General features: G+C 48.9%; 2 protein-coding genes across 2 annotated transcripts in view; one reads left to right on the forward strand and one right to left on the reverse strand.

Annotated features, from left to right (window-relative positions):
• Positions 1–24,155, forward strand: part of rergla (RERG/RAS-like a) — a 342,144-nt gene that overhangs the window by 143,332 nt on the left and 174,657 nt on the right. The window lies entirely within an intron of this gene.
• The window catches only part of mkrn1 (makorin, ring finger protein, 1), a 70,375-nt gene that overhangs the window by 35,833 nt on the left and 10,387 nt on the right, over positions 1–24,155 (reverse strand). Inside the window, exons 3-4 of the mRNA XM_065022065.1 lie at positions 5,848–6,083; positions 2,482–2,705 (exon numbers count right to left, since the gene is read on the reverse strand). Of these exons, the coding sequence (XP_064878137.1) occupies positions 2,482–2,705; positions 5,848–6,083 (460 nt within the window). The remainder of the gene's footprint in view (positions 1–2,481; positions 2,706–5,847; positions 6,084–24,155) is intronic.

Here is a 24,155-nt window from a genome sequence, read left to right on the forward strand (position 1 = left end):
CAGGTGGTGTGTTCTGATGGAGGGGCGTGTGTTGACAGGTATAGGTGTGTTCTGATGGAGGGGCATGTTGACAGGTATAGGTGTGTTCTGATGGAGGGGCGTGTGTTGACAGGTATAGGTGTGTTGACAGGTATAGGTGTGTTCTGATGGAGGGGCGTGTGTTGACAGGTATAGGTGTGTTCTGATGGAGGGGCGTGTTTGACAGGTATAGGTGTGTTCTGATGGAGGGGCGTGTTGACAGGTATAGGTGTGTTCTGATGGAGGGGCGTGTCTGACAGGTATAGGTGTGTTCTGATGGAGGGGCGTGTCGACAGGTATAGGTGTGTTCTGATGGAGGGGCGTGTCGACAGGTACAGGTGTGTTCTGATGGAGGGGCGTGTGTTGACAGGTATAGGTGTGTTGACAGGTATAGGTGTGTTCTGATGGAGGGGCGTGTGTTGACAGGTATAGGTGTGTTCTGATGGAGGGGCGTGTTGACAGGTATAGGTGTGTTCTGATGGAGGGGCGTGTTGACAGGTATAGGTGTGTTCTGATGGAGGGCGTGTGTTGACAGGTATAGGTGTGTTCTGGTATGGATGGGGGGCGTGTGTTGACAGGTACAGGTGTGTTCTGATGGAGGGGCGTGTTGACAGGTATAGGTGTGTTCTGATGGAGGGGCGTGTGTTGACAGGTACAGGTGTGTTCTGATGGAGGGAGTGTGTTGACAGGTATAGGTGTGTTCTGATGGAGGGGCGTGTGTTGACAGGTATAGGTGTGTTCTGATGGAGGGGCGTGTTGACAGGTATAGGTGTGTTCTGATGGAGGGGCGTGTGTTGACAGGTATAGGTGTGTTGACAGGTACAGGTGTGTTCTGATGGAGGGGCGTGTGTTGACAGGTACAGGTGTGTTCTGATGGAGGGGTGTGTTGACAGGTATAGGTGTGTTCTGATGGAGGGGCGTGTGTTGACAGGTATAGGTGTGTTCTGATGGAGGGTGTTGACAGGTATAGGTGTGTTGACAGGTATAGGTGTGTTCTGATGGAGGGGCGTGTTGACAGGTATAGGTGTGTTCTGACAGGTATAGGTGTGTTCTGATGGAGGGGCGTGTTGACAGGTATAGGTGTGTTGACAGGTGGTGTTCTGATGGAGGGGCGTGTGTTGACAGGTATAGGTGTGTTCTGATGGAGGGGCGTGTTGACAGGTATAGGTGTGTTCTGATGGAGGTGTGTTCTGATGGAGGGGAGGGGTGTGTTGACAGGTATAGGTGTGTTCTGATGGAGGGGCGTGTCGACAGGTATAGGTGTGTTCTGATGGAGGGGCGTGTGTTGACAGGTACAGGTGTGTTCTGATGGAGGGAGGTGTGTTGACAGGTATAGGTGTGTTCTGATGGAGGGGCGTGTGTTGACAGGTATAGGTGTGTTCTGATGGAGGGGCGTGTTGACAGGTATAGGTGTGTTCTGATGGAGGGGCGTGTTGACAGGTATAGGTGTGTTCTGATGGAGGGGCGTGTGTTGACAGGTATAGGTGTGTTCTGATGGAGGGGCGTGTCTTGACAGGTATAGGTGTGTTCTGATGGAGGGGCGTGTGTTGACAGGTATAGGTGTGTTCTGATGGAGGGGCGTGTTGACAGGTATAGGTGTGTTCTGATGGAGGGGCGTGTTGACAGGTATAGGTGTGTTCTGATGGAGGGGCGTGTCTTGACAGGTATAGGTGTGTTCTGATGGAGGGTGTTGACGTATAGGTGTGTTCTGATGGAGGGCACAGGTATAGGTGTGTTCTGATGGAGGGGCGTGTCGACAGGTATAGGTGTGTTCTGATGGAGGGGCGTGTTTGACAGGTATAGGTGTGTTCTGATGGAGGGGCGTGTGTTCTGACAGGTATAGGTGTGTTCTGATGGAGGGGCGTGTTGACAGGTATAGGTGTGTTCTGATGGAGGGGCGATAGGTATGGAGGTGTGTACAGGTGTTTCTGATGGAGGGGCGGTATAGGTGTGTTCTGATGGAGGGGCAGGTATAGTGTTGACAGGTATAGGTGTGTTCTGATGGAGGGGCGTGTGTTGACAGGTATAGGTGTGTTCTGATGGAGGGGCGTGTGTTGACAGGTATAGGTGTGTTCTGATGGAGGGGCGTGTGTCGACAGGTATAGGTGTGTTCTGATGGAGGGCGTGTGTTGACAGGTATAGGTGTGTTCTGATGGAGGTGTGTTGACAGGTATAGGTGTGTTCTGATGGAGGTGTGTTCAGGTGGTGTGTTCTGGAGGGGCGTGTCGACAGGTATAGGTGTGTTCTGATGGAGGGGCGTGTCGACAGGTATAGGTGTGTTCTGATGGAGGGGCGTGTGTTGACAGGTATAGGTGTGTTCTGATGGAGGGGCGTGTTGACAGGTATAGGTGTGTTCTGATGGAGGGGCGTGTTGACAGGTATAGGTGTGTTCTGATGGAGGGGCGTGTGTTGACAGGTATAGGTGTGTTCTGATGGAGGGGCGTGTGTTGACAGGACCGTTACCTTGGTGTGTTCTGATCGCTGTGCGTCGTTGGAGGGGTGGAGCACCTGCAGACCGCACATGTCACACACGTCGCCGTGGAGATAGGCACAGTTAAGTCCGTAGCGACACTCCCCCATGGCGGCGTAGGGACACAGAGTCTTCCTCAACTCCTTATCGTCTCCCGCCGGGTCTTTCTCTCGCTCCATCAGAGGACTCATCCCCGACCCTTCAGACTTCACCGGGTCTGACAAGGGAGGGGGAAGAGGAGAGGGCGAGAGGAGAGAGGTGAGCGAAAAGGAGAGAGAGGTGAGCGAGCCAGACACACACCCTTATTAAGACACATGGAAAACAGTCATCGACTTGGCGCCAACAAAATGGTGTCATTTATTTACCTCGTGAGTCTGGTGATCTATAAACCAACGTGTAAATAAAAGATGCTAAAATGCCCCCAAAAGGAAACAAAATCAACCAGAAGTCACCCCCTCCCCTCTCTCCCTCTCTGATAAAAATACATCTGTTCAGTGGGAGACTGGATTGGGGAGCATTTGGCAGCAGACCAAACAGAAAGGGGATGCTGTGTATTCCAAGATGGCCCCCATTTCCTATATAGAGCCATAATTCTGACCGGCCTCACAGAGGCCAAAAGTACTGACTTAGTAGCTGACTGACAGTACATCATGTCCATCCTACAGGGAGACAGGGGGGACAAACTGAAAGATCGCTACATTCAAATCATCCATAAAGGCTTTTCATTTCACACCGTGTTTGGCCACATGGCAGAAGTTGGCAGCGACTGGCACTGTTGGTATATCAGTGGCTCAAGCTGAGGACACCCTGACAGACTGGCACTGTTGGCATATCAGTGGCTAAAGCTGAGGACACCCTGACAGACTGGCACTGTTGGCATATCAGTGGCTAAAGCTGAGGACACCCTGACAGACTGGCACTGTTGGCATATCAGTGGCTAAAGCTGAGGACACCCTGACAGACTGGCACTGTTGGCATATCAGTGGCTCAAGCTGAGGACACCCTGACAGACTGGCACTGTTGGCATATCAGTGGCTAAAGCTGAGGACACCCTGACAGACTGGCACTGTTGGCATATCAGTGGCTAAAGCTGAGGACACCCTGGCAGACTGGCACTGTTGGCATATCAGTGGCTAAAGCTGAGGACACCCTGTCAGCAGCTGGGCTAGCTAAGGACACCATCTGCCTCTCAAATGGAACTCTATTCTGTACAGAGCGCACGTAATTAAGACCGTAGTAACTATGGTGTCATTGTAACTACGGTGTCATTTTGACCATAGTAACAGGGTATCATTTTGACCATAGTAACAGGGTCATTTTGACCATAGTAACAGGGTGTCATTTTGACCATAGTAACTATGGTGTCATTTTGACCATAGTAACAGGGTGTCATTTTGACCATAGTAACAGGGTGTCATTTTGACCATAGTAACAGGGTGTCATTTTGACCATAGTAACTAGGGTGTCATTTTGACCATAGTAACTAGGGTGTCATTTTGACCATAGTAACTAGGGTGTCATTTTGACCATAGTAACTATGGTGTCATTTTGACCGTAGTAACAGGGTGTCATTTTGACCGTAGTAACAGGGTGTCATTTTGACCGTAGTAACAGGGTGTCATTTTGACCGTAGTAACAGGTGTCATTTTGACAATACTAACATGGTGTCATTTTGACCATAGTAACATGGTGTCATTTTGACCATAGTAACTAGGGTGTCATTTTGACCATAGTAACTAGGGTGTCATTTTGACCATAGTAACTAGGGTGTCATTTTGACCATAGTAACTAGGGTGTCATTTTGACCATAGTAACTAGGGTGTCATTTTGACCATAGTAACTAGGGTGTCATTTTGACCATAGTAACTAGGGTGTCATTTTGACCATAGTAACTAGGGTGTCATTTTGACCATAGTAACTAGGGTGTCATTTTGACCATAGTAACTAGGGTGTCATTTTGACCATAGTAACTAGGGTGTCATTTTGACCATAGTAACTAGGGTGTCATTTTGACCATAGTAACTAGGGTGTCATTTTGACCATAGCTTTGCTCTCCTCCTCCACTTCCACAGTTGAGCTAGGATACCAGTCCCAAACAGCACCCTATTCCCTATACACACTGTGTACAAAACATTAGGAACACCTGCTCTTTCCATGACGTCGACTGACCAGGTGAATCCAGGTGAAAGATATGATCCCTTATTGATGTCACTTGTTAAATCCACTTCAAATCAGTGTAGATGAAGGGGAGGAGACAGGATAAAGGATTTTTTTTAAAGCCTTGAGACAATTGAGACATGGATTGTGTATGTGTGCCATTCAGAGGGTGAATGGGCGAGACAAAATATTTCTGTGCCTTTGAACAGGGTATAGTAGTAGGCGCCAGGCGCACCGGTTAGAGTCAAGAACTGCAACGCTGCTGGGTTCTTCACGCTAAAAAGTTTCCCATGTGTGTGTCAAGAATGATCCACCACCCAAAAGGACATCCAGCCAACTGGACACAACTGTGGGAAAGCATTGGAGTCAACATGGGCCCAGCATCCCTGTGGAACGCTTTCGACACCTTGTAGAAGCCAGTAGGGCCGCACGATTAATTGATCACATTGAGACAACATGGCTCTGGGGTTAAGAGAAGCTTTAGCAGCCTGGGTCCTGAATGAGGACCAGCCAGTGTGACAGGGTTAAGAGAAGATGTAGTCACCTGGGTCCTGAATGAGGACCAACCAGTGTGACAGGGTTAAGAGAAGATGTAGTCACCTGGGTCCTGAATGAGGACCAACCAGTGTGACAGGGTTAAGAGAATATGTAGTCACCTGGGTCCTGAATGAGGACCAGCCAGTGTGACAGGGTTAAGAGAAGATGTAGTCACCTGGGTCCTGAATGAGGACCAACCAGTGTGACAGGGTTAAGAGAAGATGTAGTCACCTGGGTCCTGAATGAGGACCAACCAGTGTGACAGGGTTAAGAGAAGATGTAGTCACCTGGGTCCTGAATGAGGACCAGCCAGTGTGACAGGGTTAAGAGAAGATGTAGTCACCTGGGTCCTGAATGAGGACCAGCCAGTGTGACAGGGTTAAGAGAAGATGTAGTCACCTGGGTCCTGAATGAGGACCAGCCAGTGTGACAGGGTTAAGAGAAGCTTTAGCAGCCTGGGTCCTGAATGAGGACCAACCAGTGTGACAACAATCACGACGTGGTAAAGACCACCGCGTTGAATGACTGGACCAGACAGGCTGCACCTTGCTATCGGTACGTGTTACATGTTAGGGCACTTTAACTTCAAACCTCATTTCAATAAGAATAATAGTATGTAATTATGTACAAGTAGGCTCTGTCACAAGCTTCCTAGACACACTCACCCCTTCCACAATAGTACGGCTGGCCTGGTACAAACTCTGCCGCCATAACCCAGTCCCCTGTGCCTGATCCATGAGGGTTCTCTGGGCCGTCTGCCGACTGACCACCCGCCGATCCACTGGGAACGGGGGCTGGAGCGCTGGCGGCGAGGGACGTAGGAGTGAGAAGGGCGCAGGCGGAGGCAGGGGGTGACAGCGACGGCTTGGGCCCAGGCACGTCTTCTTTAGAGTGTTCAAACCTGGAGGGAGAGAGAGGGAGGGAGAGGGAGGGAAGAGGGAGGGAGAGAGAGGGAGGAGGGGGGAGGTCAGAGAGCAAATGAGACAGGTCAGAGGCAGAGAAAGACAAGTGAAAATAATCATTTAAATGATTCAATGTTAAGGTTCCCTTGCAGGGAACTGAACTCATCTTTACAAACAACTTTTAATTGAAGAAAAAGTTTCACCGTATCTCCCTCAGAACCTTTCAGTATTGACATATATTTTAATATTTTGTATTTATTTCAAATTTAACTAGTTAACTTGTTGGAGATCATTTTATACCGATCGTAAACAGAAGGGGGCCTAATATTGACCCTTGTGGGACCCCAATGTTATAACTATTACTACGTTGGGATTCTATATACCTGTGTAGACTGCTACTACTGCTCAGAAGTAGTCTATACACCCGTGTCTACACACAGCTATATAGAATCCCAACAGAGTACTCGTCTACACACAGCTATATAGAATCCCAACAGAGTACTAGTCTACACACAGCTATATAGAATCCCAACAGAGTACTAGTCTACACACAGCTATATAGAATCCCAACAGAGGAGGTGGTCCCGTGTAGCTCAGTTGGTAGAGCGCTTGCAATACCAGTGTTGTGGGTTCGGTTCCCACGGGGGGACCAGTCTGATAATGTGATCCCTCTACTGTAAATTGGATAAGAGCGTCTGCTAAATGACTAACATCAATGTAGTAGTAGTCTACACAACGGTATATAGGGGCGGCAGGTTGGTCTAGTAACCGAAAGGTTGCTAGATCGAATCCCCCGAGCTGACAAGGTAAACATCTGTCGTTCTGCCCCTGGTAGGACGTCATTGTAAATAAGAATTTGTTCTTAACATGCAGATGTATGTGACGATACAGTTCTGTATGTACACAAAAACCAAAACAAGACTAGTTGTTAACAAGTTAACTAAAGCTATGGTACATGTTTAAAAAAATAAAAAATGGATGACTAATTCTTAACCGCCATTTTAATCAAATCGACAAGACCGGACTTCTCTAAGAAATCCATTGATTGTTCCCAACCAGACGTTCTGGTTGAAATGGGGGAAGAACCTGAAAGTCTAACTTCTCTCGCCGTCATTTTGGACTCCGACTTGACATGTAAGAAACATGTGAAGAAGGTGGTGGTCAACACGGTTACGTTTGGATTATACAACTTTAGGTTTTCATAAAAAGGCCTTTCCTTCCTCTGGAGGCCTGCTGTGATGTTTCTGCTTGTGACCAGCATGTGAGAACCAATTGAATCACAGATTTTTGATCACAAACCAAAAACAGTTACCACTATTGTCATAACATTTACAAACATAATTGATTTAAGTCTGGATAGCTTTAATAAGCCGTATGTAGATTAGATGAAAGCCCCTTTTAGATCCTGCATGGTGTTGCCCCCTCCATGCCGGTATATCACGCTGAAGGAAAGCCCTTGTCTTTAGCTCCTGCATGGTGTTGCCCCCTCCATGCCGGTATATCACACTGAAGGAAAGCCCTTGTCTTTTAGATTCTGCATGCTGAAGGAAAGCCCTTGTCTTTTAGATCCTGCACGCTGAAGGAAAGCCCTTGTCTTGTAGATCCTGCATGGTGTTGCCCCCTCCACCTCTATGCCGCCATATCATGCTGAAGGAAAGCCCCACCAGGATTATAAGGGCAGTAACTAGAGGGGATCGCCTTGTCCCTTTTCCACACAGTAAACATGGGTATTCTCTGTTAGAGCTGCAATATGGTGGAATGTGATGCCCGTGGACTTGAGAAGCTGCATTGATTATTGTATTTGTTGTTATATTGAAAACACAGCTCAAAATCAATCCAAACCTGTGGTTCCTCATACTTAAGACGACTGTTGTTGTTGATGTCGTTAGAATGATATATATTATTGGATGTAATGCTATGTTGTATTGTAGATCCTATATACATCTGTGTAGACTATAACTAACGTTTACATAACTTTCTCCCTCCCTCCACTACCCCTCTCCTCCCTCCACTACCCCTCTCCTCCCTCCCTCCCTCCCTCCACTACCCCTCTCCTCCCTCCCTCCCTCCCCTCCACTCCCTCCACTACCCCTCTCTCCTCCCTCCCTCCCTCCACTACCCCTCTCCTCCTCCCTCCCTCCCTCCCCCTCCCTCCACTCCCTCCCTTCCTCCCTCCACTCTCTCCTCCCTCCCTCCCTCCACTACCCCTCTCCTTCCTCCCTCCCTCCCTACCCCCTCTCCCCCTCCCTCCACTCCACTACCCCTCTCCTTCCTCCCTCCACTACCCCTCCCTCCCTCCCTCCACTACCCTCCACTCTCCTTCCTCCCTCCACTACCCCTCTCCTTCCTCCCTCCACTACCCCCTCCCTCCTCCCTCCCTCCACTACCCCTCCCTTCCTCCCTCCACTTCCCCTTCTCCTTCCTCCCTCCACTACCCCTCTCCTTCCTCCCTCCACTACCCCTCTCCTTCCTCCCTCCACTACCCCTCTCCTTCCTCCCTCCACTACCCCTCTCCTTCCTCCCCTCCACTACCCCTCTCCTTCCTCCCTCCACTACCCCTCTCCTTCCTCCCTCCACTACCCCCTCTCCTTCCTCCCTCCACTCCCCCTCCTTCCTCCCTCCTCTAGCCCCCCCTCGTCCTCCCCCACTCCTCTTCCTCCCTCCTCTAGCCCCCCTCGTCCTCCCCCTCCTCGTCCTCCCTCCTCTAGCCCCCCACTCGTCCTCCCCCCCTCCTCCCCTCCCTCCCTTCCTCCCTCCACTAGCCCCCTCCCTCCTCTAGCCCCCCTCGTCCTCCCCCCTCTAGCCCCCCTCGTCCTCCCCTCCTCCTCCTCCCTCCCTCCTCTAGCCCCCCCTCCGTCCTCCCCCTCCTCTTCCTCCCTCCTCTAGCCCCCCTCCTCCCCCTCCTCCTCTAGCCCCCCCTCCTCCCCCTCCTCTTCCTCCCTCCTCTAGCCCCCCTCCCTCCCTCCCCCTCCTCTTCCTCCCTCCTCTAGCCCCCTCGTCCTCCCTCCTCTCCCTCCCTCCCCCTCCCTCCCCCCTCCTCTAGCCCCCTCCTCCCCCCCTCTCCTCCCCCTCCTCTAGCCCCCCCCCTTCCCCCCTCCTCTTCCTCCCTCCTCTCCTCCCCCTCCTCCTCCTCCTCTAGCCCCCTCGTCCTCCCCTCCTCTTCCTCCCTCCCCTAGCCCCCCTCCCCCCCCTCCCCCTCCTCCCCCCCCCTCTCCTCCCTCCTCTAGCCCCCTCGTCCTCCCCCTCCCTCCTCCTCCTCCCCCCTCCTCCCCCCCCTCCTCCTCCTCCCTCCTCCTCGCCCCCCTCGTCCTCCCCCTCCTCTTCCTCCCTCCTCTAGCCCCCTCCTCTAGCCCCCTCCCCTCCCCTCCTCTTCCTCCCTCCTCTAGCCCCCCCTCGTCCTCCCCCTCCTCTTCCTCCCTCCTCTAGCCCCCTAGCCCCCTCGCCCCCCCTCGCCTCCCCCTCCTCTCCCCTCCCTCTCCTCCCCCTCCCCCTCGTCCTCCCCCTCTAGCCCCCTCGTCCTCCCCCTCCTCCTCCCTCCCCCCCCCTCGTCCTCCCCCCCTCTTCCTCCCCCTCCTCTAGCCCCCTCCCCCTCCCCCCCTCGTCCTCCCCTCCTCTAGCCCCCTCCCTCCCCCCTCCCCCTCCTCTTCCTCCCCTCCTCTAGCCCCCTCGCCCCTCCCCCTCCTCTTCCTCCCTCCTCTAGCCCCCTCGTCCTCCCCCCTCCTCCTCCTCCCTCCTCTAGCCCCCCCTCGTCCTCCCCTCCCCTCCCTCCTCTAGCCCCCTCCTCTCCTCCCTCTCCTCTAGCCCCCTCGTCCTCCCCCCTCCTCTTCCTCCCTCCTCTAGCCCCCCTCCTCCCTCCTCTTCCTCCTCCTAGCCCCCTCCCTCCCCCCCCCCCCTCTCCCCCCTCCTCTCCTCTAGCCCCCCTCCTCCTCCTCCTCTAGCCCCCTCCTCTTCCTCCCTCCTCTAGCCCCCCCCCCTCCTCTTCCCCTCCTCTAGCCCTCCCTCCTCCCCCTCTCCTCCCTCCTCTAGCCCCCTCCTCCTCCCTCCTCATAGCCCCCTCGAATGGTCCTTTACCCCCCTCCAGGTCAATGCTCCCATCCCTCCTTTAGCCCCCTAGTTCCATCCTCTAGCCCCCTCGTGCTCCCCATCTCCCTCCTTTCTAGCCCCCTCAGCACAATGCCCACATCTTCAAGTCCTTTAGGTCTAGTTACATACCAAGCCCCCTCGTCCTCCCCCTCCTCTTCCTCCCTCCTCTAGCCCTCCTCGTCCTCCCCCCTCCTCTTCCTCCCTCCTCTAGCCCCCCTATGGAATAATGAGGGCTGATACATCCCCATCATATGGACCGACTGACAGAGGAATGGTCCTTTACATACCAACAGCAGCAGGTCAATGCTCCACATGTTCAAGTCCTTTAGGTCTAGTTACATACCAACAGCAGCAGCACAATGCTCCACATGTTCAAGTCCTTTAGGTCTAGTTACATACCAACAGCAGCAGCACAATGCTCCACATGTTCAAGTCCTTTAGGTCTAGTTACATACCAACAGCAGCAGGTCAATGCTACACATGTTCAAGTCCTTTAGGTCTAGTTACATACCATCAGGTCAATGCTACACATGTTCAGCAGGTCAATTCAAGCTCAATGCACATGTTCAAGTCCTTTAGGTCTAGTTACATAACATCAGGTCAATGCTACACATGTTCAAGTCCTTTAGGTCTAGTTACATAACATCAGGTCAATGCTACACATGTTCAAGTCCTTTAGGTCTAGTTACATAACATCAGGTCAATGCTACACATGTTCAAGTCCTTTAGGTCTAGTTACATAACATCAGGTCAATGCTACACATGTTCAAGTCCTTTAGGTCTAGTTACATAACATCAGGTCAATGCTACACATGTTCAAGTCCTTTAGGTCTAGTTACATAACATCAGGTCAATGCTACACATGTTCAAGTCCTTTAGGTCTAGTTACATAACATCAGGTCAATGCTACACATGTTCAAGTCCTTTAGGTCTAGTTACATAACATCAGGTCAATGCTACACATGTTCAAGTCCTCCTTTAGGTCTAGTTACATAACATCAGGTCAATGCTACACATGTTCAAGTCCTTTAGGTCTAGTTACATAACATCAGGTCAATGCTACACATGTTCAAGTCCTCCTTTAGGTCTAGTTACATAACATCAGGTCAATGCTACACATGTTCAAGTCCTTTAGGTCTAGTTACATAACATCAGGTCAATGCTACACATGTTCAAGTCCTCTCAGTGGGTCTAGTTACATAACATCAGGTCAATGCTACACATGTTCAAGTCCTTTAGGTCTAGTTACATAACATCAGGTCAATGCTACACATGTTCAAGTCCTCCTTTAGGTCTAGTTACATAACATCAGGTCAATGCTACACATGTTCAAGTCCTTTAGGTCTAGTTACATAACATCAGGTCAATGCTACACATGTTCAAGTCCTTTAGGTCTAGTTACATAACATCAGGTCAATGCTACACATGTTCAAGTCCTTTAGGTCTAGTTACATAACATCAGGTCAATGCTACACATGTTCAAGTCCTTTAGGTCTAGTTACATAACATCAGGTCAATGCTACACATGTTCAAGTCCTTTAGGTCTAGTTACATAACATCAGGTCAATGCTACACATGTTCAAGTCCTTTAGGTCTAGTTACATAACATCAGGTCAATGCTACACATGTTCAAGTCCTCCTTTAGGTCTAGTTACATAACATCAGGTCAATGCTACACATGTTCAAGTCCTTTAGGTCTAGTTACATACCAACAGGTCAATGCTACACATGTTCAAGTCCTTTAGGTCTAGTTACATAACATCAGGTCAATGCTACACATGTTCAAGTCCTTTAGGTCTAGTTACATAACATCAGGTCAATGCTACACATGTTCAAGTCCTTTAGGTCTAGTTACATAACATCAGGTCAATGCTACACATGTTCAAGTCCTTTAGGTCTAGTTACATAACATCAGGTCAATGCTACACATGTTCAAGTCCTTTAGGTCTAGTTACATAACATCAGGTCAATGCTACACATGTTCAAGTCCTCTCAGTGGGTTCGCTGGTAGTCAAATAAATACTCTGTATGGAAAAGTAGAAGTTCCCCTTTAGGTCTAGTTACATAACAACATCAGGTCAATGCCACACCGGTTCTGGTCTAAGCCGTCTCAGTGGGAAGGCTAGAAGGCAAATGCTCACAGAGTCAGCAGCCTATGTATGGACTATGTAAATCCTTGTTATTACCATCTAGGCTAGACGGCTAACAAAAGCGAATTGAGTGCATCCCAAATAGCACCCTTAATCCCGATATAGTGCACTACATTTGATAAGGGCCCTGGGTCAAAAGTAGTGCACTAAATAGGGGAAAGGGATCCTTTTTGGGGACACAGACAAATTCCCTAAACAGACAGTTGACCCGGGAGCATGCTAGCAGCGGTAACTATGGGATGGTAACTATGGGATGGTAACTATGGGATGGTAACTATGGGATGGTAACTAGGGGATGGTAACTAGGGGTATGCTGCTAAAAGCAGACCGATAGGAGAGAGACGCTGTCTGAATGAACTGGTTGAACTCGTTGTTCTGGTTTAAAGACTCAATGACAAGTCTACAAACAACTGTGGTGGGAATGAGTTTTCAGTGAGATTTCTTAGGATGTGACGTAGAGGCTATAGGACTCACACACTTGACGGCATGGTGGCTCCTGGATATCATTGATTTAGCCTATTGTTTAAAAACAAAAAAACGCAAATAGTAGTCCATTTAAAACATGTTCACTCGTACCTGCCTGCCCATAATACATACGTTTATTACAAAACTCTCACTTCACATAATACATACGATTAACTCAAAGGAGTATCTCAACTCGGCACAATTAAAACATGTTCACTCGTACCTGCCTGCCCATTACAAAACTCTCACTTCACATAACACATAGGATTACTCAAAGGAGTATCTCAACTCGGCACAATTAAAACATGTTCACTCGGCGTCATTTCAGTCTCAATCCCATTTCCCAGCCTGCCATTTTGTTTTTAAAACAGATAACACCAGGAAAGGCCTTGGCTCGGGCAAACATTCCTAGGAGTAACACAACACCACCGCATAGAATTACAACCCAAGATGATTTACACAGTAAGAGACATTGTAGGGCAGTCTGACTTCCTCAGAAAAACAATGTAAATACGGGTGTTTGATTTGATGCAGTGTTTTTGAGTTGTTGGGTAATTGTCATGTTGACCTAGCTAGCCTGGTCGGTTGGGACAATCCTGCCCACTCCAACGGTCATTGTAACGACAAACCATAGGAGTTGGCAAGACCTCAAACATCTGGGACATCTAGGCTAATGTTTTACATTTTAGTCATTTAGCAGAAGCTCTTATCTAGAGAGACAGTTACTACATTCATCTACAGATAGCTTGGAGGGACAACCACATATCACAGTCCTAGTCAGTACATTCATCTCCAGATAGCTAGGTGGACCAGTCATAGTCAGTACATTCATCTCCAGATAGCTAGGTGGACCAGTCATAGTCAGTACATTCATCTTCAGATAGCTAGGTGGACCAGTCATAGTCAGTACATTCATCTTCAGATAGCTAGGTGGACCAGTCATAGTCAGTACATTCATCTCCAGATAGCTAGGTGGACCAGTCCTAGTCAGTACATTCATCTCCAGATAGCTAGGTGGACCAGTCATAGTCAGTACATTCATCTCCAGATAGCTAGGTGGACCAGTCATAGTCAGTACATTCATCTCCAGATAGCTAGGTGGACCAGTCATAGTCAGTACATTCATCTCCAGATAGCTAGGTGGACCAGTCATAGTCAGTACATGCATCTACAGATAGCTAGGTGGACCAGTCATAGGCAGGACATTCACCTCCAGATAGCTAGGTGGGACAACCACATATCACAGTCATAGTCAGAACATTCATCTCCAGATAGCTAGGTGGACCAGTCATAGTCAGTACATTCATCTTCAGATAGCTAGGTGGACCAGTCATAGTCAGTACATTCATCTCCAGATAGCTAGGTGGACCAGTCCTAGTCAGTACATTCATCTCCAGATAGCTAGGTGGACCAGTCATAGTCAGTACATTCATCTCCAGATAGCTAGGTGGACCAGTCATAGTCAGTACATTCATCTCCAGATAGCTAGGTGGACCAGTCATAGTCAGTACATTCATCTACAGATAGCTAGGTGGACCAGTCATAGTCAGTACATTCATCTCCAGATAGCTAGGTGGACCAGTCATAGTCAGTACATTCATCTCCAGATAGCTAGGTGGACCAGTCATAGTCAGTACATTCATCTCCAGATAGCTAGGTGGACCAGTCATAGTCAGTACATTCATCTCCAGATAGCTAGGTGGACCAGTCATAGTCAGTACATTCATCTCCAGATAGCTAGGTGGACCAGTCATAGTCAGTACATTCATCTCCAGATAGCTAGGTGGGACAGTCATATTCATATTCAGTCATAGTCAGTACATTCATCTCCAGATAGCTAGGTGGACCAGTCATAGTCAGTACATTCATCTTCAGATAGCTAGGTGGACCAGTCATAGTCAGTACATTCATCTTCAGATAGCTAGGTGGACCAGTCATAGTCAGTACATTCATCTTCAGATAGCTAGGTGGACCAGTCATAGTCAGTACATTCATCTCCAGATAGCTAGGTGGACCAGTCATAGTCAGTACATTCATCTTTAGATAGCTAGGTGGACCAGTCATAGTCAGTACATTCATCTTCAGATAGCTAGGTGGACCAGTCATAGTCAGTACATTCATCTTCAGATAGCTAGGTGGACCAGTCATAGTCAGTACATTCATATTCAGATAGCTAGGTGGACCAGTCATAGTCAGTACATTCATCTCCAGATAGCTAGGTGGACCAGACAGCCATATTCAGACATGGACCAGTCATAGTCAGTACATTCATCTCCAGATAGCTAGGTGGACCAGTCATAGTCAGTACATTCATCTCCAGATAGCTAGGTGGACCAGTCATAGTCAGTACATTCATCTCCAGATAGCCAGGTGGGACAACCACATATCACAGTCATAGTCAGTACATTCACCTTCAGATAGCAAGGTGGGACAACCACATATCACAGTCAGTCAGTACATTCATCTCCAGATAACTAGGTGGGACAACCACACGTCACATTTACCTCTACTGTCCTAACTTTGGGGGGGCTTGTTCCACCATTGGGGTGCCAGGACAGATTAGAGATTTGACTGGGTTGAGCGGGTGCTGCACTCCTGTATGGGTGGGAGAGCACAGAGACCAGAGGTGGCGGAATGGAGTGCTCCCGTTGGGATGTAGCGTTTGAGCACAGCCTGAAGGTGAGGTTCCCCTTGATGCTCCGTAGGCGAGCACCAGGGTCTGGAGTGTACGGAGGAGCGTGGCGACATGGGAGAACTTAGGAAGGTCTGAACACCAGGCGACTGGTGCTCTGGATACATTTCAGGGGGTCTTGGAGTGAGCAGACCTTCCCCGGGAGAGAGGAAGAGCAGCTCTGTTTTGTCGAGGTTGAAGTGGTGGGCCGACGTCCAAGCTGAGATGTCTGCCAGGCACGCAGAGATGCGCGTCGCCACCTGGGATAAAAGTAGTTGAGTGTCATCCGCATAGCAATGATAGGAGAGGCCATGTGAGGATGACAGAGCCGAGTGACTTGAAGAGAAAAAAGAGGGCCTAGAACCAAGCCCTGGGGGACACCAGTCGCGAGAGCACGTGGTGCAGATTCAGATCCACTCAACATCACCTGGTAGGAGCGGCTTGCCAGGTAGGATGCAATCCAGGAGGGTGCAAAGCCTGAGATGTCGAACCCTCTAAAAAAAGGTGGAAAGTTGGATCTGATGGTTCACGGTGTCGAAGGCAGCAGATAGATTTAGGAGGATGAGAACAGAGGAGAGAGAGCGAGAGTCAGCTTTGGCAGAGCGGAGAACCTCCGTGACAGAGAGAAGAGCAGTCTGGGTTGAGTGACCCATCTTGAAGCCTGACTGGTTAGGGTCAAGAAGATCATTCTGAGAGAGATAACGAGAAAGTTGGTCAGAGAGAGAGCCCCCCTTCAAGCGTTTTGGAAAGAAAAGAATAACGGTCTGTAGTTTGACGTGATAAGACGTCGAGTGTTGGTTTCTTGAGGAGGGGAGATCTATGTGAGTGGGACCAGAGGACTCAGTAGGATGAGTGAATGAGGAGCGGATGTCGTCAACCATTTTTTCAAAGTGGTTGACAAAGTCCTCCACAGAGAGAGAGGAGAAAGTGAAGAAGAGTTTCAGGGTTGAAGGAAGAAGCTTGAAATGTAGAGTGATAAAAAGCAGCTTTAGCAGCATAAACAGAGGAGGAGAAAGTAGAGTGGAAGGATAAGGCCCTCCAGAAGTTCAATTTCCCTCCATTTCCGCTCAGCTGCGCACAGTGAGTCACTCAAGCGGAGGTCGGGCAAGGAAGAAAGGGGACAGAGAGTCTAACAAAGAAGAGAGTAGGGCCGAAGAGGCAGAGTCAGGAGACAAGAGAGAGAAGCATTTAGCAGAAGGAAGAGAGGATAGGAGAGAAGAGGAGAGTAGTGGGAGAGAGAGAGGGTGAAGAATGCGGCATTGCACGACCATGTGGGTCTGTATGGGTAGTGGCTGGGGGAGAGATGGAGAGGAAAGGAGACAAAGTAGTGATCAGACATATCGGGGGGGGGTGTATGGGTAGTGGCTGGAGGAGAGATGGCGAGGAAAGGAGACAAAGTAGTGATCAGACATATCGGGGGGGGTGCAGTGAGATTAGCAGGCGATCAGCCTCTAGTGAAGATGAGGTCAAGCGTATTGCCGGCCTTGTGAGTGGGAGGTGACTGGGGAAGGGTGACGTCAAAGAGGAAAGGACTGGAAAGAAAGCGGGGGAGAGAAAATGAATTGAAGTCAGCCGTCGGGAGAGTTGAAGTTACCAAGTACGATGAGTGGTGAGCCATCGTCAGGAAATGAGCTCATCAAGATGTCAAGCTCATTGAGGAACTCGGCAAGAGCACCAGAGGGGTATCCTACGAAGCAGGTTTGAGGAGTTAGCGAGGCAACGGAGTTCAACTCGGGATAACCCGGTCATACAAAAGTGGCTGAACTTTTAGCCTAGTACGTTTCTATGGCAACGAGTTCTTCAGAACTAACCTGCTCTGGGGCAGGTTAACTCACGGCTAACTCCACTTATCCTGAATAAACTGACTGACCCGCGAGTTGAGAACCAATTAAAATCTAATTACCTCCCGCTTGCAAAGATTGCAAGATTGCATCCCCTTAATTTGAGGAAGATGACTGATTAAATATTAATTTTTTTAGGAGTGATTTTTTTGGGGCGTTAAAGTCATGAATAATATATAACATTACACATTTAGTAATGACAGAACACATTTTAAAACTTCATGCAATGTAAAACTTTTGCATAACTTAATATCGGAAAAGGTGTAGGAAAAGAAGCGCCTATGCATGGATAAGATAAGCACACCAAAGATAGCAGTACCGATAATAAAGACGCCACTTCTAAAAGCCTGCTTCACACCAACGCCTGCTTCACACCAACGCCTGCTTCACACCACCGCCCGCCTGCTTCACACCACAGCCTGCCTGCTTCACACCACAGCCCGCCTGCTTCACACCACCGCCCGCCTGCTTCACACCACAGCCCGCCTGCTTCACACCACAGCCCGCCTGCTTCACACCACAGCCTGCCTGCTTCACACCACAGCCTGCCTGCTTCACACCAACGCCTGCTTCACACCAACGCCCGCCTGCTTCACACCACAGCCCGCCTGCTTCACACCACCGCCCGCCTGCTTCACACCACCGCCCGCCTGCTTCACACCACAGCCCGCCTGCTTCACACCACAGCCCGCCTGCTTCACACCACAGCCTGCCTGCTTCACACCACAGCCTGCCTGCTTCACACCACAGCCTGCTTCAACACCACAGCCTGCCTGCTTCACACCACCGCCTGCTTCAACACCACCGCCTGCTTCAACACCACCGCCTGCCTGCTTCACACCACCGCCTGCCTGCTTCACACCACCGCCTGCCTGCTTCACACCACCGCCTGCCTGCTTCAACACCACAGCCCGCCTGCTTCACACCATAGCCCTCCTGCTTCACACCACAGCCCGCCTGCTTCTCACCACCGCCCGCCTGCTTCTCACCACCGCCCGCCTGCTTCAACACCACCGCCCGCCTGCTTCAACACCACCGCCCGCCTGCTTCAACACCACCGCCCGCCTGCTTCACACCACCGCCCGCCTGCTTCACACCACCGCCCGCCTGCTTCACACCACCGCCCGCCTGCTTCACACCACCGCCCGCCTGCTTCACACCACCGCCCGCCTGCTTCACACCACCGCCCGCCTGCTTCACACCACCGCCCGCCTGCTTCACACCACCGCCCGCCTGCTTCAACACCACAGCCCGCCTGCTTCAACACCACCGCCCGCCTGCTTCACACCACCGCCCGCCTGCTTCACACCACCGCCTGCCTGCTTCACACCACCGCCTGCCTGCTTCACACCACCGCCTGCCTGCTTCAACACCACAGCCTGCTTCACACCACCACAGCCTGCTTCAACACCACCGCCTGCCTTCACACCACCGCCTGCTGAATTAACAATAACTTTTTTTAAACTTTCGGCACAAATGAAAAACGCGGCACCCACCCATGGCTGGCTGTTTCAGCATCGTTTGGCGTTCGACTCGCCACGTGCCACATGGCCGTGCAGTTACAAGCCTGCGGAGAGGGTTAGCGGCAGGTGGAACGAGCAATACCTACCGTCGTAGTACGGATGGAGCCTGACCTGGAACATGAAGGTAACTGTCGTAGTACGGATGGAGCCTGACCTGGAATGTGAAGGTAACTGTCGTAGTACAGATGGAGCCTGACCTGGAACGTGAAGGTAACTGTCGTAGTACGGATGGAGCCTGACCTGGAATGTGAAGGTAACTGTCGTAGTACGGATGGAGCCTGACCTGGAATGTGAAGGTAACTGTTGTAGTACGGATGGAGCCTGACCTGGAATGTGAAGGTAACTGTACGGATGGAGCCTGACCTGGAATGTGAAGGTAACTGTCGTAGTACGGATGGAGCCTGACCTGGAATGTGAAGGTAACTGTACGGATGGAGCCTGACCTGGAATGTGAAGGTAACTATGTGAAGGTAACTGTACGGATGGAGCCTGACCTGGAATGTGAAGGTAACTATGTGAAGGTAACTGTCGTAGTACGGATGGAGCCTGACCTGGAATGTGAAGGTAACTGTACGGATGGAGCCTGACCTGGAATGTGAAGGTAACTGTTGTAGTACGGATGGAGCCTGACCTGGAATGTGAAGGTAACTGTCGTAGTACGGATGGAGCCTGACCTGGAATGTGAAGGTAACTGTACGGATGGAGCCTGACCTGGAATGTGAAGGTAACTGAAGCTGGGAAGGTTTTCTAAGTAGCTCTATATGGCTTCCTGGGATACCCCTCAGGTGGGCGATAGATAATGTTAGGCTTCAGAGGACAAGTGACAGTATGGCATTTAAAATGAGGAGATGGACAGGTGAGAGAATCTCCACTTGGGAGAAACGAGTAGCCCTGTGCCAAAACCGCCATGACCCAGATGCTCTCGGACGATGAGAGAAAACAGTCAGATGAAGAAACAGCAGCTGGAGGCGCAGTGTGCTCTGGGTAATCCATGTCTCCATTAGGAAGCTGATATGACGGCAGATGTTGTCCCATTACTAGGGCCCTTAATGATCTCTAGCCTGATCCCCGGTACGGGCAAGCAACGTGAACAACATGTTGACGTGAGGAAACCGCTGTGGCGTTTCGTGGCGTTGCGTTCTTAGGTGTCAGATGATTCCCCCGGAAGAGAATTCTACTATATAGCCTGCTAACTGTTCTCAGAAGAAAAGCTGACTGACCAGTCTCAGTCAATAATAAAACATACTGTATCCTACTGCAGTCTCAGTCAATACTAAACATACTGTATCCTACTGCTATCTGTCAATAATAAACATACTGTATCCTACTGCCGTCTCAGTCAATACTAAACATACTGTATCCTACTGCCGTCTCAGTCAATACTAAACATACTGTATCCTACTGCCGTCTCCGTCAATACTAAACATACTGTATCCTACTGCCGTCTCCGTCAATACTAAACATACTGTATCCTACTGCTATCTGTCAATAATAAACATACTGTATCCTACTGCCGTCTCAGTCAATACTAAACATACTGTATCCTACTGCCGTCTCAGTCAATACTAAACATACTGTATCCTACTGCCGTCTCCTGTCAATACTAAACATACTGTATCCTACTGCCGTCTCTAAACATACTGTATCCTACTGCTATCTGTCAATGCTAAAACATACTGTATCCTACTGCCGTCTCCGTCAATACTAAACATACTGTTTCCTACTGCCGTCTCCGTCAATACTAAACATACTGTATCCTACTGCCGTCTCCGTCAATACTAAACATACTGTATCCTACTGCAGTCAATACTAAACATACTGTTTCCTACTGCCGTCTCCGTCAATACTAAACATACTGTATCCTACTGCCGTCTCCGTCAATACTAAACATACTGTATCCTACTGCTATCTGTCAATACTAAACATACTGTATCCTACTGCCGTCTCCGTCAATACTAAACATACTGTATCCTACTGCAGTCAATACTAAACATACTGTCTCCTACTGCCGTCTCAGTCAATACTAAAACATACTGTATCCTACTGCAGTCTCAGTCAATACTAAACATACTGTATCCTACTGCTATCTGTCAATACTAAACATACTGTATCCTACTGCCGTCTCCGTCAATACTAAACATACTGTATCCTACTGCCGTCTCCGTCAATACTAAACATACTGTATCCTACTGCCGTCTCCGTCAATACTAAACATACTGTATCCTACTGCAGTCAATACTAAACATACTGTTTCCTACTGCCGTCTCCGTCAATACTAAACATACTGTTTCCTACTGCCGTCTCCGTCAATACTAAACATACTGTATCCTACTGCTATCTGTCAATACTAAACATACTGTATCCTACTGCCGTCTCCGTCAATACTAAACATACTGTATCCTACTGCAGTCAATACTAAACATACTGTCTCCTACTGCCGTCTCAGTCAATACTAAAACATACTGTATCCTACTGCAGTCTCAGTCAATACTAAACATACTGCATCCTACTGCTATCTGTCAATACTAAACATACTGTATCCTACTGCCGTCTCAGTCAATACTAAACATACTGTATCCTACTGCCTACTACTAAACATACTGTATCCTACTGCCGTCTCCGTCAATACTAAACATACTGTATCCTACTGCCGTCTCCGTCAATACTAAACATACTGTATCCTACTGCAGTCAATACTAAACATACTGTATCCTACTGCCGTCTCAGTCAATACTAAACATACTGTATCCTACTGCCGTCTCAGTCAATACTAAACATACTGTATCCTACTGCCGTCTCCGTCAATACTAAACATACTGTATCCTACTGCCGTCTCCGTCAATACTAAAACATACTGTATCCTACTGCAGTCAATACTAAACATACTGTATCCTACTGCCGTCTCCGTCAATACTAAACATACTGTATCCTACTGCCGTCTCCGTCAATACTAAACATACTGTATCCTACTGCCGTATCTGTCAATACTAAACATACTGTATCCTACTGCAGTCTCCGTCAATACTAAACATACTGTATCCTACTGCAGTCAAATACTAAACATACTGTATCCTACTGCCGTCTCCGTCAATACTAAACATACTGTATCCTACTAAACATACTGTCTCCTACTGTCAATACTAAACATACTGTATCCTACTGCAGTCAATACTAAACATACTGTATCCTACTGCCGTCTCAGTCAATACTAAACATACTGTATCCTACTGCCGTCTCCGTCAATACTAAACATACTGTATCCTACTGCCGTCTCCGTCAATACTAAACATACTGTATCCTACTGCCGTCTCCGTCAATACTAAACATACTGTATCCTACTGCCGTCTCAGTCAATACTAAAACATACTGTATCCTACTGCCGTCTCAGTCAATACTAAACATACTGTATCCTACTGCCGTCTCCGTCAATACTAAACATACTGTATCCTACTGCTGTCTCCGTCAATACTAAACATACTGTATCCTACTGCAGTCAATACTAAACATACTGTATCCTACTGCCGTCTCCGTCAATACTAAACATACTGTATCCTACTGCCGTCTCCGTCAATACTAAACATACTGTATCCTACTGCTATCTGTCAATACTAAACATACTGTATCCTACTGCCGTCTCCGTCAATACTAAACATACTGTATCCTACTGCCGTCTCCGTCAATACTAAACATACTGTATCCTACTGCCGTCTCCGTCAATACTAAACATACTGTATCCTGCAGCCAATGCCTCTGCCGTCTCCGTCAATACTAAAACATACTGTATCCTACTGCCGTCTCCAGTCAATACTAAACATACTGTATCCTACTGCCGTCTCCGTCAATACTAAACATACTGTATCCTACTGCCGCCTCCGTCAATACTAAAACATACTGTTTCCTACTGCAGTCAATACTAAACATACTGTCTCCTACTGCCGTCTCAGTCAATACTAAAACATACTGTATCCTACTGCCGTCTCAGTCAATACTAAACATACTGTATCCTGCAGCCTCCATCAATACTAAACATACTGTATCCTGCAGCCTGGCCTCTCAGTCAATACTAAACATACTGTTTCCTACAGCCAATCCTCCGTCAATACTAAACATACTGTATCCTGCAGCCTCCATCAATACTAAACATAATGTATCCTGCAGCCAATGGCCTCCATCAATACTAAACATTCTGTATCCTGCAGCCAATGGCCTCCATCAATACTAAACATTCTGTATCCTGCAGCCAATGGCCTCCATCAATACTAAACATTCTGTATCCTGCAGCCAATGGCCTCCGTCAATACTAAACATTCTGTATCCTGCAGCCAATGGCCTCCGTCAATACTAAACATTCTGTATCCTGCAGCCAATGGCCTCCGTCAATACTAAACATTCTGTATCCTGCAGCCAATGGCCTCCATCAATACTAAACATTCTGTATCCTGCAGCCAATGGCCTCCGTCAATACTAAACATTCTGTATCCTGCAGCCAATGGCCTCCGTCAATACTAAACATTCTGTATCCTGCAGCCAATGGCCTCCGTCAATACTAAACATTCTGTATCCTGCAGCCAATGGCCTCCGTCAATACTAAACATTCTGTATCCTGCAGCCAATGGCCTCCGTCAATACTAAACATTCTGTATCCTGCAGCCAATGGCCTCCGTCAATACTAAACATTCTGTATCCTGCAGCCAATGGCCTCCGTCAATACTAAACATTCTGTATCCTGCAGCCAATGGCCTCCGTCAATACTAAACATTCTGTATCCTGCAGCCAATGGCCTCCGTCAATACTAAACATTCTGTATCCTGCAGCCAATGGCCTCCGTCAATACTAAACATTCTGTATCCTGCAGCCAATGGCCTCCGTCAATACTAAACATTCTGTATCCTGCAGCCAATGGCCTCCACAATACTAAACATTCTGTATCCTGCAGCCAATGGCCTCCATCTATACTAAACATTCTGTATCCTGCAGCCAATGGCCTCCATCTATACTAACCATTCTGTATCCTGCAGCCAATGGCCTCCATCTATACTAAACATTCTGTATCCTGCAGCCAATGGCCTCCATCAATACTAAACATTCTGTATCCTGCAGCCAATGGCCTCCATCAATACTAAACATTCTGTATCCTGCAGCCAATGGCCTCCATCAATACTAAACATTCTGTATCCTGCAGCCAATGGCCTCCATCTATACTAAACATTCTGTATCCTGCAGCCAATGGCCTCCATCAATACTAAACATTCTGTATCCTGCAGCCAATGGCCTCCATCAATACTAAACATTCTGTATCCTGCAGCCAATGGCCTCCATCAATACTAAACATTCTGTA

This window comes from Oncorhynchus nerka, linkage group LG8 (assembly GCF_034236695.1).
Source record: "Oncorhynchus nerka isolate Pitt River linkage group LG8, Oner_Uvic_2.0, whole genome shotgun sequence".
Taxonomy (NCBI): domain Eukaryota; kingdom Metazoa; phylum Chordata; class Actinopteri; order Salmoniformes; family Salmonidae; genus Oncorhynchus; species Oncorhynchus nerka.